General features: G+C 38.8%; 1 protein-coding gene across 1 annotated transcript in view; it reads left to right on the plus strand.

The window, feature by feature from the left end:
* The window catches only part of EIF4EBP1 (eukaryotic translation initiation factor 4E binding protein 1), a 110,898-nt gene that overhangs the window by 45,455 nt on the left and 50,443 nt on the right, over positions 1-15,000 (plus strand). Inside the window, exon 2 of the mRNA XM_044084304.1 lies at positions 2,528-2,698. Within this exon, the coding sequence (XP_043940239.1) occupies positions 2,528-2,698 (171 nt within the window). The remainder of the gene's footprint in view (positions 1-2,527; positions 2,699-15,000) is intronic.

Consider the following 15,000-nt stretch of genomic DNA (forward strand, 5'->3'; position numbering starts at 1 on the left):
GGGACCTCCCGTCCCTTCTTGTTTAATCACAGTGTTGTGACCCCTTTTCTTGCTGGATTGTAACAATGCTAAGTTTAGTTTTGGTTACTTAAATATATGCTGTCAGTACTGCAGAGATAGGGGATATATAATCATGCACCTTGGCTGTTTATGGGCTTGTGCCACCATGTTAAAGCTGAATACATTGGAAGTTCCAGATGTTTCTGCAGTGCCATCAGGCTCATTTCCCCTTCTGTCTCCCATATGTAACTTTTCTGCTTTTGCCTCACCCTTTTTCCCTCAACAGTGTTTGTGCACATCCCACGTCTTCCAAAAACCTTTCCATTCTTCTATTTCATAACACCTTCTCATTAGTGCCAAGAACTGTTGAGTGTGAACTGTTGTGTGTACCAACTTCAGGTTACCGATTAACTTTTATGCCACCCCCCCCTAAATTAAATTACATTACTGAAAAGGTAACTGGGTTTACCTCACGGACTTAACATGAAGGGTTTAATTCTCTCTTTTGAAGGAGATTGGCTGTGCTTAAAATGGCCTACAAGGGAAGCTTGGCTTGTAGCTGCCTATGAAGAAAGAGTTTAGCCTGGCATGCAAGGCATCCTTGGGTCCCACTCTAATGGATCTTTACAGTTGCCATATAATTTTAAGTTGTTGCCTTACAGATGCAAGGTACAGGGCTTGGTTCTCATCTTGGGAAACCTGGCTTGGCATAAAAAGGCTACCTGGAGTCATTAGGTTCTTAAAAATATTGCTAGACTATGAACTTTTTGCTATGCCTGTTCGTAAACTGCAGCCTTTACATCCTGCATATTCTGTTGCTCTTAGTTGGTTGGTTAAGGCACAAGTCCTGATTACACTCACTAACATTTTGAATTTATTTGAATATCACATATTTGATATTTATTTATGTTCTGCTTTTTTCGTGTTTAATTATATGGTGCCTAAGTGCTGACTACATCTGCAGTGTTCTCATTCAGTAGCCTTGATACACTCGTAAATATCTGTAATTTTGGTCACATGTATGCTACATCTGTTGCTGCCTCAGTCTTCACTGCTCATACTCATTATTTTTGCAAATATTTATGTTGTGAATTTATTTACTGAAATGTTTTCCTGGAATGTTGCTACCTAGAATTCATAAATGTAGGGCTTCCCTAAAGTAAACAGTCCCAGTCAACACATACAAGTAAAGCATCTGCTTACTGTCTTAAATGTCTACACCAAATGGTCAGGCAGTTGCAATACTTTCATATGTGCACATTTTTGTAGCCTCTTAACAGTGCTGTAAGCTAATAAAATTGGCATCAGTACTTTGTGCATGGATTTGAGTAGGGCCCTTTCGATGCGTATTCTGTAACAAATGTTAGAGAAATTTTACAGGGGAAACGCTTCCACCTTACAGCCATCGTCCTTCTTTTCCTTGCGTATCTTTCTCAGTCATTTCTGATTTTCATTTTCCCAGACCTGCTGTCATCTTTTAACTTAATCCATCCAGCCTTTTTTTCTTTTATATAGGTCTTCATAGTAATGACAAATTATTTTTCACTGCTACCTGTATTCCTTAATTCGCCACTCCTTTCCTTCAGCCTAAAATGTGCCTGTATCCAACATAATCTGTTTCCTAGAATATTCCTTTTAATTCCTTTGTTTTCCTCTTTCACCTGACCACCTTACTTTTCCCTCTGGGCCATTCTTCTGTTTCATGCCACTCCTTAACTTGTAAACCTGTTTACATCTTTCCCAGCATCCCTCAACTGTCCATTTTTATTCCTCTTGAGTTTTCGAAACCTTTCCTCTGACTTCTCCTTCTGCTTTCCCTCCAGTCTCTGCTTGTCCGTACCCATCTGTATGTCACCCTCCATAGTCTGCTGACTGTTTAATAAAGCAGCTCTCTTATCAGACTGCAGCCCTACCAACATGGCCTAAATTACTGTGCCTGGGCTATGGCAGAATAATGCTGGTAGTGAAATGCTGAAGCCAACTCGCCCATCCTTCTGAACTTGTTTTAGTATGTAGATGCTTGAGTGTACGATAGGATGACAGAAGTTTCTCAGCCATTCATGAATGTTTGCTGTTAGAGGGTTTTACCTGTCTTTTGTTTCTCCACTGTAATTCTGCTTTTTTGCTGCATCCGTGAATGTCTTTATAATGTACATTTGCACATTACTTCTCAGTTTGAATTGCACACGAGAGGTACTACATCTTGTTTTGTTTTTAAAGATCTAGTTTAGTTTAGTACTCATGCGTCCATACAAATAATGGTTGCATATCTTGAAAATGCTAGTTGTGTAGATCGATGTACACTCTTTGCCAAGCAGGTACACAGTTTGCTAAGGTACTGAAAGTACTTTGAAGACCATCCTCTTGTTTTGCCTGATTGTTTGTGAGAACTAAGTAGATACTTTATATGCCATTTGCAGACCACTGTAGTTGCATAGCAGTATCCTTTATTCTTCACTTATATGTCCATCTTTCTGCCTGAAAATGTGGTATTTTGATGCATTGTAAGTGTTTTAATCCCCCTCAGGTACCAGACTGATATATGACCGCAAGTTCTTGATGGAGTGCCGTAACTCGCCTCTCACCAGAACTCCACCCCGTGACCTTCCTAACATTCCAGGTGTAACCACTCCAAACAATGATGAGGCCAAAACAGAAGTCAACCATGTGGAGAAACAAGATGAAAAGTCATGCGTTGGTGAGTATGTGCCAAATATTAGAGGTGCAGAAAGTTAGATTGGAAATACACTATCCATTTCAGTGTCACTTGTTTTTTAGCCATTGTCTAGCTTTTTAAAGCAGTAGATGTTAAATGACAGAACAATTGGTGTGCCTCCTTGTTTTGTACGGGCATTGTGAGGTACCATTTATTGTATAATAAAAAAAAAAAAAAGTGAAACTCATTTCCATATTAGCACTGGCAGATGCCTTTTTCTAGCAGTCATACTAAAAATGGCAGGTTGTCTGATCCTCTGACAGTGTGATTCATAGATTGTTTTACCTTTGTCTGTAGGTGAGATTGTGAAATACAGGTATGGAAGTAGTTAAGAAGATGCCTTGTTTTTTTAACATTACTTTGTTGTCCCATCTTCATCCCCAGGTGTCTGTCACGATCCTTATTCCTTATTCATTATTGGCCTAAGGAGAGGGACGAGTCTGGCATAATGACTGTCCTTCAGCAGAGATTACAAATTGTGTGTGTACCCTAATACAGGCGCACTTGTTGGCCAGAAGGAGCAGTGCACTGCCAACCATGTTAAATACAAGGTTAGTGCACACCTGTGATCCCAGCTGGAGAGCATATCCATTCTTTTGTAAGCTCATGCTCCGAGACCCTGGCTGAAAGTGCTACAACCTTCTCTGAGATGGGTGAGCTGGTGTCAGACTCTTGTCCCGCTTCTCCAGTACTAGGCTACTTATAAATTCTGTGGCATAACTTGAATTCTGGTACAGTGTGCAGAGATGCACGTGTATAAAAACTATGTTGCCAAACATCCCTTGTGCTCAAACCCAGATTAGGAACAAACACCACTCAGGGTATTTCACTTCTGTTCAAAACTATGCTACTGTACTTAATACTCCTAAAAAAAATAGCCTACCTTCCCCAAGCTATAATATGCACTCCTAAACACTGTTAGATAGTGGTGCTTTGGAAAATCATTAAAACCAGCAATAGAATGTTACCTACTTTTGTTTGAAACTGTCTCCAGTTAAAAATTGCCTCCTTGTTAGTCCATGTTCTATTTTACTTTGTGTAGGCTGGGAATTTTCTGTCTGTTCACTGTGTAATAGTGTAACTTTTGTGCAGTATACTGGAATACCATTATATTATGTTTTGATTGTGTTCGTACATTATTTGTGCACATTTCTTTGTAAACTAACTTCAAAAGTGCTCTCTGAGCATTAACACATTTCTGTATGAGTGTAACTTGCTGTGTAACAGAGTATACTCTAGTGTACTGCAATACATCTGTCATTTCATTTTTGAAGCAACATTATCATTCTGGACTGTGGATGATCTGCCATGATTTAAAATTATCCGTCCGGGACAGCCCTTCAGACCTTACTGCTTGAATAAGTTATATATACAGTGTTGGGCCTTACAAGCCATATGGGAAATGAACGGTACAGCTGAAGCCTGACACACCCAAATAAGTTTCACATAGTCCCACCAGAAAGCAAAGCTATTGTGAAGGCTGCCAGCTTAGCCAGGTATAATTTTATAGATAATTCTGTCATCTGTAAATATTAATGTGAACCACAGGCTTGTTGTCTTAAATGGTAAAAAAAACTGCTGTAATGAAGCTAAGTCAAGCATTTTATGACTCTTTGATCTAAAGTAGACTCCAGCCTGTCTAGATGAAGACATTCTTTCTGTTTTAACCAAGAGTTAAATTGCTAGATTTAAATATGCAAATGTGTTTTTATTGCTCTGCATCCCAACCAGCTGCAAGATAACACAAGGAGATGTTAAGAATGTAAATGTAGTTTCTGTTAGCCTGGGAACCCAGGGAAGTATAAAGAATGATTTAATGGGAACCAGGAATGTGATTTTAAAAACAGAATCAGAGAGCTTTAAGCATTTTTGTCTTGACCAGCCAACTCATCAGCACTCTGCCTTGCTCTATATGTAATTTATCTTAAGATTTGTGTTTTCTCTTAGAAATAGCTAGAAACTAGAAAGATTAGACTATTTTTCTGTGATGTCAGAACTGTACTACTGAATTATTTTAAGTATTTCTTTGTGATATCTGAACTCTTGACTAGCACAATGTAGTAAGAAGTATTGTCTTGTGTTTTTATTATTTATTAGTAAATATTTTAAAACCTTTCAACTGTGGCTGTTTTGTGTAGACAAACCAACAAAACCCAAGTAATCTACATATAAGCAGGGGGTCAAGTCCCCCCTGCACCCTCCACACTCCTGTTACTTGTATATACCAACTCTCGGGTTGCACTACCATGAATAGCCCAACAAACCCATCACTATGTACCCTACACTTCCTCGCACACTGTCAAACATATACCCATGAAAAACACGCACACTACACATGTACGAAAATCACCACTTTCAACACTCACACACACAGACACACACTTGCCTACCTACCTCAACCTACTCCTAAAACTTCCCAAGAAATATAAAAGCACATTCATACCCAAAGCCCTAACACACTACAAACCTACCTGCCTCTCCTCACATAACCACAGATCGACCACCATGTCTAAATCCCAGAATGGTGTAGAGACAGCAGACCACACCACAACTGCTGCGAATTCGATAACCTAAGATTTGTTAATATGCAATTTCAAAAAACTGCACTTTTGAGATTCTTGTCTCGAGATACTGAAATTTAGATATTTAAGTATTTCAGGATTTGAAAGTGGACCCATTATTGAGGAGTCTGAAAACTGCATCCTCTACATTCATGTTTCTCTGTGCCAGTTGCTTTGATGTACATAGAGGGCTTCTTATACTAGCTTAACTCGAACAATTATGAGATGTAAATTTCAACATTACAGATAGTGAATTAGTTACACTTAATATTTTTGAGTGGGGGTACCCCCTCCAAACTCATTCAACCTCTGGGTTGAGGGAAATGTATCAAGATGCTACAACTTTGGACTTTGTATCTATAATTCTGTGGACCTCCATTATGGTCCGTGGAGTTACAGTGGGGAGCCAAATAATTTTGGGCAAGGATATTCACGTTTGTTTGAAACTGATGCTACTTGTATTTAAATGTCATTACTATTATAAGGCAGTGTTCTACACCATATAAAAGCTAGTATGGAGAAGGCTTCCTAGCAGCTTTTAGAGAATTATGCATCGTGTGTGTGTCAGTGTGTGCGTCGGGGGTGTGTGTGTGGATGTGCGTCGGGGGTGTGTGTGTGTGTGTGTGTGTGTGTGTGTGTGTGTGTGTGTGTGTTTGTGTGTGTGTCTTGGGATGTGTGTCTCGGGGTGTGTGTGTGTGTGTGTCTCGGGTGTGTGTCTGGGGTGTCTCGGTCTCGGGGTGTGTCTGGGGTGTGTGTGTGTGTCTCGGGGTGTGTGTGTGTGTGTGTGTGTGTGTGTCTCGGGGTGTGTGTCTCGGGGTGTGTGTCTCGGGGTGTGTGTCTCGGGGTGTGTCACACCCACCCCCCGTGTGTGTCTCGTGGTGTGTGTGTGTGGGTGTCTCGGGTGTGTGTGTGTGTTGGGGGGGGGTGTCTCGGGGGTGGTGTGTGTGTGGGTGTGTGCGTGTGTCTCTGGTGGGTGTGTGTGTCTCGGTTGGGTGTGTGCATGTCTCGGTTGGGTGTGTGCATGTCTCGGTTGGGTGTGTGCATGTCTCGTGGGTGGGTGTGTGTGTGTGTCGTGGGTGGTGTGTGTGTATGTGTTTGTCCTGGGTTGTGTGTGTGTCTCTGTGTGTCCCGGTGTGTGTGTGTGTGTGTGTATGTGTGTGTGGGTCCCGGGTTGTGTGTGTGTGTGTGTGTGTCTCGGGTTGTGTGTGTGTGTGTGTGTGTGTGTGTCTCGGGTGGGTGTGTGTGTGTGTGTGTGTGTCTCGGGTGGGTGGTGTGTGTGTGTGTGTGTGTGTGTGTGTGTGTGTGTGTGTGTCTCGGGTTGTGTGTGTGTGTGTGTGTGTGTGTGTGTGTGTGTGTGTGTGTGTGTGTGTCTGGGTGGGTAATTGTGTGTGTGTGTGTGTGTCTGGGTGGGTGTGTGTGTGTGTGTGTGTGTCTGGGTGGGTAATTGTGTGTGTGTGTGTGTGTGTGTGTGTGTCTGGGTGGGTAATTGTGTGTGTGTGTGTGTGTGTGTCTGGGTGGTGTGTGTGTGTGTGTGTGTGTGTCTCGGGTGGGTGTTGTGTGTGTGTGTGTGTGTCTCGGGTGGGTGGTGTGTGTGTGTGTGTGTCTCGGGTGTGTGTGTGTGTGTGTCTTGGGTGTGTGTGTGTCTGGGTGTGTGTGTGTGTGTGTGTCTGTGTGGGTGTGTGTGTGTGTGTGTGTGTCTCGGGGTGTGTGTGTGTGTGTGTGTGTGTGTCTCGGGGTTGTGTGTGTGTGTCTCGGGGTTGTGTGTGTGTGTGTGTGTGTGTGTGTCTCGGGGTTGTGTGTGTGTGTGTGTCTCGGGGTTGTGTGTGTGTGTGTGTGTGTGTGTGTCTCGGTGGTGTGTGTGTGTGTGTGTGTGTGTCTCGGGGGGTGTGTGTGTGTGTGTGTGTGTGTCTCGGGGGGTGTGTGTGTGTGTGTGTGTCTCGGGGGGTGTGTGTGTGTGTGTGTGTGTGTCTCGGGGTGTGTGTGTGTGTGTCTCGGGGTGTGTGTGTGTGTCCCGGGTGGGTGGTGTGTGTGTGTGTGTGTGTCTCGGGTGGGTGTTGTGTGTGTGTGTGTGTGTCTCGGGTGGGTGTTGTGTGTGTGTGTGTGTGTGTGTGTCTCGGGTGGGTGTTGTGTGTGTGTCTCGGGTGGGTGTTGTGTGTGTGTCTCGGGTGGGTGTTGTGTGTGTGTGTGTGTGTCTCGGGTGGGTGGTGTGTGTGTGTGTGTGTGTGTGTGTGTGTGTGTGTGTGTGTGTGTGTGTGTCTCGGTGTGTGTGTGTGTGTGTGTGTCTCGGGTGTGTGTGTGTGTGTGTGTCTGTGTCTCGGGGGTGTGTGTGTGTCTGTGTGTGTTGGGTGTGTGCATCTCGGGTGGGTGTGTCTCGGGGGTGTGTCTCTGGGGGGGTGTGTCTCGGGTGGGTGTGGTGTGTGTGGGTCTCAGGGGGTGGGTGTGGGTGTGTGTGTCTCGGGTGTGTGTCTGCGTCTCGGGTGTGTATGTCTGCGTCTCGGGTGTGTGTGTCTGCGTCTCGGGTGTGTGTGTCTGTGTCTTGTGTGTCTGCGTCTCGTGTGTCTGCGTCTCGTGTGTCTGCGTCTCGTGTGTCTGCGTCTCGTGTGTCTGCGTCTCGTGTGTCTGCGTCGTGTGTGGGTCTCGGGGGTGGGTGTGTCTCTGGGGGTGGGTGTGTTTCTCGGGGGTGTCTTGGGGGTGTCTCTGGGGGTGTGTGTGTCGGGTGTCTCTGGTATGTGTGTGTCTCGGTGGGTGCCTGGGGTGTCTCTGGTGGGGCTGGGTGTGGTGTGTGGGTCTCGGGGGGGGGGGTGGGAGGTGTGTGTGTGTGTCGGGGATGTGTGTGTGTGGGTCTCGGGGGTGGCTGTGTGTGTGTGTGTGTGTGTGTGTGTGTGTGTGTGTGTGTGTGTGTCTCTGGGGTGGCTGTGTGTGTGTATAATACATATCATTTTTTTTTTTTGTTTACTTGGTGTAGTTTGTGTTCTGCCCTAATTGATGTACACATGTATGAACACGACTGTATTCGTGAACAGAAGTGCAATTAGCTTTATTATAGTGAAGGGTGAGGTGCATGTGTCTGTTACAATGGTCATTTTTTTATAGCTCTTGGATAGAGGAAGTTGCAGTTGGATATTTTGCATGGGCAGGCCATGATGCCACTCTAAGGAGGTTAGAGTTTAATGACAGGGTAAGTTGCACTAATTCTATTACATTTACCATACCTTTATGAAATAGCTTGTAGGGAAGGGATCAGATAATTTGGTTTGGTTAAGTATTTAAAGTACAAAACTGCATTAGTGTTTCATATTCTCACATATCTGTACAGCTGCTACCCCCCCAAAAAAAAGTGCTTCAGGAGCATTTTGTACTTGATATTTAGTCAGGCCAGCAGACCATTAAGCAAGTGTTCATCCCGCTAAAATCACTTTCTTTTTATGCACTGTATTTCTAGCTGCTGTTTTTACATTCTATGCTCCTTCATGGAAGAGTCCCCCTTGCCATTGCAGACAAGCTGTCCCTGGCCACTGTGTTCTGAAGTACCACATGAATATCCATATGGCATTCTGACTGCAGTGTAAGATTAAGGCACTATTCAAAATTTCAGCCTATGCCCCACAGCAGGGTTGTGAGAGAGGAGAGGAAAAGAGAATAAAGTTTGCAGTTACAGGACCTACTAGATAAAGCAGGATAAAGCACAGTGCACAGATACATTAAAATCCTTTATTCAAACAAACAAATGAATAAAACGATGAGCACTTTCACGCCTTTCACAAGTGCTTCATCAGATCTAAAATACCAAAAAAACACTAACATTTTAAATACTGAGTTCAAATTCGGGCGAGGGATATAGGTCATGGTCTCAATATAGGTCTTGAGGCACAGTGTCATTTAAACCTTTCCCACTATCGGCATATAACTCTAAAATCCACTGTATTTCCAGGCACTCCGTTCTAGTTTTAATATCACCTCCTCTAATGTTAAGTTTAAGCAATTTCAATGCTAAACTTATAAGAGGAATCATTTGTCAGAAACATGTTTGGCAAGAGCATTTTTAGTATCTTTCTTACAGATGTTATGTTAACGTATCCTGTCCCTTAGTGCTGTCTTAGTTTTACCCACATAACATTCACAGACATTACATATAGCAAGATATACTAGGTTCCTGCTCTTGCAATCTACGTAGAAACTAAAGCAGTATACACATCTGGTCACAATATTCTTTCTGCTACTCCTATCAACATAGCTACGCATACTGCAAGGATGCATCCCTAGCCTATTAGATGTCTAACAGTTTATACTACTGATGGATCTAGTAAAGAGTAGCTGTTTTCAGAGATTAAGTAAAACTAGATACCTCGGCCACAAAACCCTTACTTCTCATCCACAGTAAGAATATGCCAGTTATTTCTATGTCACAGACTACCTATTTCTATCTGAACTAGATACAGAAGGAACATTAGCTTCCTTTAGTAGAGAAATAAGGTCTGGCAGAATCTGCCCTATGAGCCAACACTTCCTTCTTAGCTATATCAACCTCTTTCTCAGAATAACCCCTCAACAGAAAATCCTCTCTGAGCAAAAGAATCTAACATATCGCCATCATAATTTAACCTAAATAGCCCATAAAATTGCACCTTCAAGACATTCCTATGAACAAATTGCAGTTGCATACTCAGCCTATGTAAAACATTTACCTTAGAGTTTCTTGTATAACTTTGCGCTAAGACCCGCATGTGTTTTGTTAATGCTGACATCCAAAAATTCAGTCATTTCCTGTGAACATGTCGTCATAAAACTAAAATTCAGTGGTGCACTGTAAATAACAAACATTAACAAGTCAGGTGGATCTGTCCAAGTAAGACATCCACAAAACAAGTATAGAAGGGTATATACCTATGATGCTTATTACTGTCAACCAGCACATACAGGGACTCCCAGTGAGCCATAACTAGTTGGCTGTTGGCACATGCCATGCCCGTAGCAACCCTGACCTTTTGAAGATAAAACAGACATTATGTTCTTACATTAATACCAAGTAAACACAAAAGTGTGTTTGTGATGTCATATCCTGAAAAACTAGAGAGACAAGTCTAAAAAAATCAATACTTGTATCATTAGGAATAACAGTAAACAGTGAAACAACATCCATGGTAACAAGCATAAAGTCTGAACTATCGAAGCCTACTGACCAATCACACAACAAAGAAAATGTGTTATTTAGTACTGTAGCCCCCCCCCCTTCAACAACAGGCCATAATTCCTTTTCCACATAATTAGAAAGTAGTTCAATGGCCCAACCACGACCTGAAACAATAGGGCTCATGGGGGAGGGTCACTAAGGCATTTATGTACCTTAGGAAGACCATACTTGATGGGAGTACTTTTTGCTCAAATTTCCTACAGTGCCGATAGTTAACCGTATCCAAAAGCACAATCCCAATCCCTTTATCAGCTGGTCGAATCTGCAAGTGTTCTAAAGGGCATGGAAGTCCGTATCAGACAAATTGTAAAATTTATGACCTAATGCTTCTCTAATATCTGTTCACAGATCCTGAGGAATGCTTCATATAAAGGTGAATTCACAGAAACAAACTGGCTAGGTTTCCTGAATGAAGCATTGAGACTATATATTACCAATAAAAAGTAATTCCTTACAAAAAGTCTCAAGTCTGTTAGAACATCACTCAATACTAAGCTCTTCACAGGTGTAAAAGAAAGCCCTTTATTAAGAACTCGCTCTGCGGTGAGAGTAACAGAAGAGAGAGATTAAAAATAGTCCAAAGAATCTTGCTTCGAACTGCTGCACTTTAAATCCAGCTGAGTGTGTCCTGGAGTCCTTTTTCGCTTGAAATGATTGCCACTGTTGGAGTGATCCCTTTTCTGTGGCCATTTCCCTTTGATCAGTTCAGGAAGTTGCAAATCTGTGTGTGTGTAATATATATACATTTTTATATATGTGTATGTGTATGTATATATATATATATATATATATATATATATATATATATATATATATATATATATATATGTATATGTATATATATATATATATATATATATATGTGTATATATATATATATATATATATATATATGTATATATATATATATATGTATATATATATATATATGTATATGTATATATATATGTATATGTATATATATATGTATATATATATGTATATATATATATATATATATATGTATATATATATGTATATATATATATGTATATATATATATATATATATATATATATATATATATATATATGTGTATATATATATATATATATATGTATATATATATGTATATATATATATGTATATATATGTATATATATATATATATATATATATATATATATATATATATATATATATATATATATATATATATATATATATATATATATATATATATATATGTATATATATGTATATATGTATATATATATGTATATATGTATATATATATGTATATATGTATATATATATATATATATGTATATATGTATATATATGTATATATATGTATATATATATATATATATATATGTATATATATGTATATATATATATATATATATATATATATATATATATATATGTATATATGTATATATGTATATATATATATATATGTATATATATATATGTATATATATGTATATATATATATATATATGTATATATATATATATATATATATATGTATATATGTATATATGTATATATATATGTATATATATATATGTATATATGTATATATATATGTATATATGTATATATGTATATATATATATGTATGTATATATATATATATATATGTATATATATATATATATATATATGTATATATATGTATATATATATATATATATGTATATATATATGTATATATATATATGTATATATATATATGTATATATATGTATATATATATATATATATATGTATACGCAAATTACTCAAGTTAGTTTTCAAACCTGTGTTGGATGTATTTTCATGTGGTATCTGATCAGTGTTGGAAGTGACAGTTCTATCAACTGGATTAGGATTAACATTCCCCCTAGGCCAAGTGAAGACATGGCCTGACTGGAAGTCTTTAATGTCTCTGTCTAACTTACTTCTCTTTTGTATAAGCAGTCTTCTTTCAAACACTGAAATACTATCCATTAATGGCTCCAGCAAGGTGTCTACATTGCTCTTGTTAAATTGTGCAAACAAACTCTTCTGTTGCTGATTAATGGAATCCCTTAAACTATCCTCTTCAGGTTTAAAGAATTCATTTAGTAAAGTCATATATTTGGCACTCACCTCTAGATTTAACTGCTGCCATTTGGCCAAGAGTTCTGGGTATTGAGTCCCATAAGTTGGCATTTTCAACACTCTGAGTCCTCTGGGTACAATCTTTTTCTGGAGGCAGGCCTCAAAATGCTGCCTCTGTAGTTGCATACGCTTCAATTTCATAAAATCAAACTCCAGCCGTTCAATAGCCCTCTTCAGGTCACCATTCTCCATCTCATGAATCGATATTGGTGTATCATCATCGCATCCTTGGTACATTAATAGAACATTATTCTGTCCACTTATTAGAGTCCTAAATCTGTCCACAGGACAACGATTTACATGCTCTGAGATTGCTTCATTCATGCTGTTTATACGAAAATCATTTCTGTTATTTTCATCAGTTGAGTTAAGCTCTGGTCTATAATTAAGTTCTACTGTCACCTTATTCCCTTCTGCCATGTCCTTCCGGGGTGCAGATAAAACAATGAGTATAAAAACAATGAGAACAAAAGTAACTGCTCCCCTGTAGGCAAATGCTAAGCTGGAACAAACGCCAAACAGAAAATGTAGAAATAAAACTCCAGCAATAGCAACCATGCGACAGTTCCACTAATAATAATTCATTAAATCTTGAGCAAGATGAAAAATATTCAAACCAACATCTAAACCATGAAGAAATGAGTTTTCCTTCATAAAGAGATCCACTGTTTCAGGTAAAGAACTTCTTTTAATGGGTAGTGCACTCTCAGTCAAAGGTAAGCGCTTTCACATTAGCTTCATCAGACCATGAAGGACTGAGTAGTAACAGATATTTAAAAACAAATACACCAATCAGATGCACACCCACTGTGTGACATCACATCCTCTAATTCATGCAGAGTCTCACTTTCAATTCAAGTGACTAGGATATCTTCTAACAGTGTATTAAAGTGCTAGAAACACATATAAACTGATCTCATGTAAAATATAATTCTAAAAATCTAACCATAGGTTCATAGATTAGTACTATGAATGTGTGAAGCAAGATTGCTTTAAAAATCATAGCATATAAAAATATGCACTTAAAAAAGGCATATTATAAAAATGGCATATTATAAAAATATAAATATGTTGCACTAAGATTCATGACATCTACACGAACTCTAAACAAACCAATGCTGCATCAAAAAATATATATAAGTAAGCAAAAATATATATAAATAAATCAACAAATAAATTTCTATATAAAACGCCAGACTCATGAGCCTTATATAAATCAAAAAAAAAAAAAAAAAAAGACTACCAAACTTGACAGAATATGAAATGAACACTAAAAATATTGTGTATACAAAATATTACAGTCAATTGTTCAGAAAATCCATGATTCACAAAAACTGTCAGATGAACTACAAATGAAGTCAGAGACTCATTATGGTAGTAAAAACTTTCTGACTTCATAAAGTGTGAGAACAGGGAAAAACAACACCAAACAATTTAAGAGAGCAAGCACATATATACCAGGTCTACATCCACTGATATATATGCCTTTGATAAGTTGGTTGAAGATGATATTTATAGGTATTTTGATAATGAATCAGGTAGCACCACCAGAAGTAAGTATAACAACTTGAATGTGAATGAAAGGTCAGCTTTGAAAAAACTACAAAGTGATAAAAACATCACTATACGTCCAGCTGATAAAGGTGGACCAACTGTTCTGATGAACACAGAAGTTTATGAAACATCTATGTTTAACATGTTAAGTGAGAGAAGATTTTATGGGATCATAAATAGAAGTACAGTAGATTTTAAGATTAATAGTATCAAATCTATGCTTACTGATTTACTAAATAGAGATGCTATTACTAATGACCTATTCAAGTTTTGATAGTTGACAACCCAGTGATTCCAATAATAAATGGACTGCCTAAGATCCATAAGAATGGTGTGAATCCACCGATGAGACCCATAGTCTCAGGGCGTGGTTGGTGTACAGAATCATTGTCTGTATTTATAGAGAAACACCTTAGACCATTAGTTAATGACAGTTTAAATATCTTAAGAGATTCACAACAGTTTCTTCAACAGTTATATACTTTCTATGAGAGTAATAAGGATAGTTCTAAGAACTTCCTATTAGTAACATTGGATATACAATCGTTGTTTACTGTAATTCCCAATGTGGAAGGAGTTGAAAATATTAGATGCTATCTCTCTAGACATAGTACTTACACAGATACCCTGATTGAACTGTTGTGCTTATTTTTGACTACAGTTTTGGAAAACAATATATTCATGTTTGGTGAAACTATATACCTGCAACATGATGGCGTGGCTATGGGCACACCTTGTGCCAATAGCTACGCCAACATGTTTTTAGCCCTTTGGGAAGAGGATTATCTATACAAGCAGGATCTCTTTAACACATGTATTCCGTTTTACAAACGTTTCGTCGATGATGT

The sequence above is a fragment of the Protopterus annectens genome, chromosome 9.part0, assembly GCF_019279795.1.
Source record: "Protopterus annectens isolate FY-2018-M chromosome 9.part0, PAN1.0, whole genome shotgun sequence".
NCBI classification, from domain to species: domain Eukaryota; kingdom Metazoa; phylum Chordata; order Ceratodontiformes; family Protopteridae; genus Protopterus; species Protopterus annectens.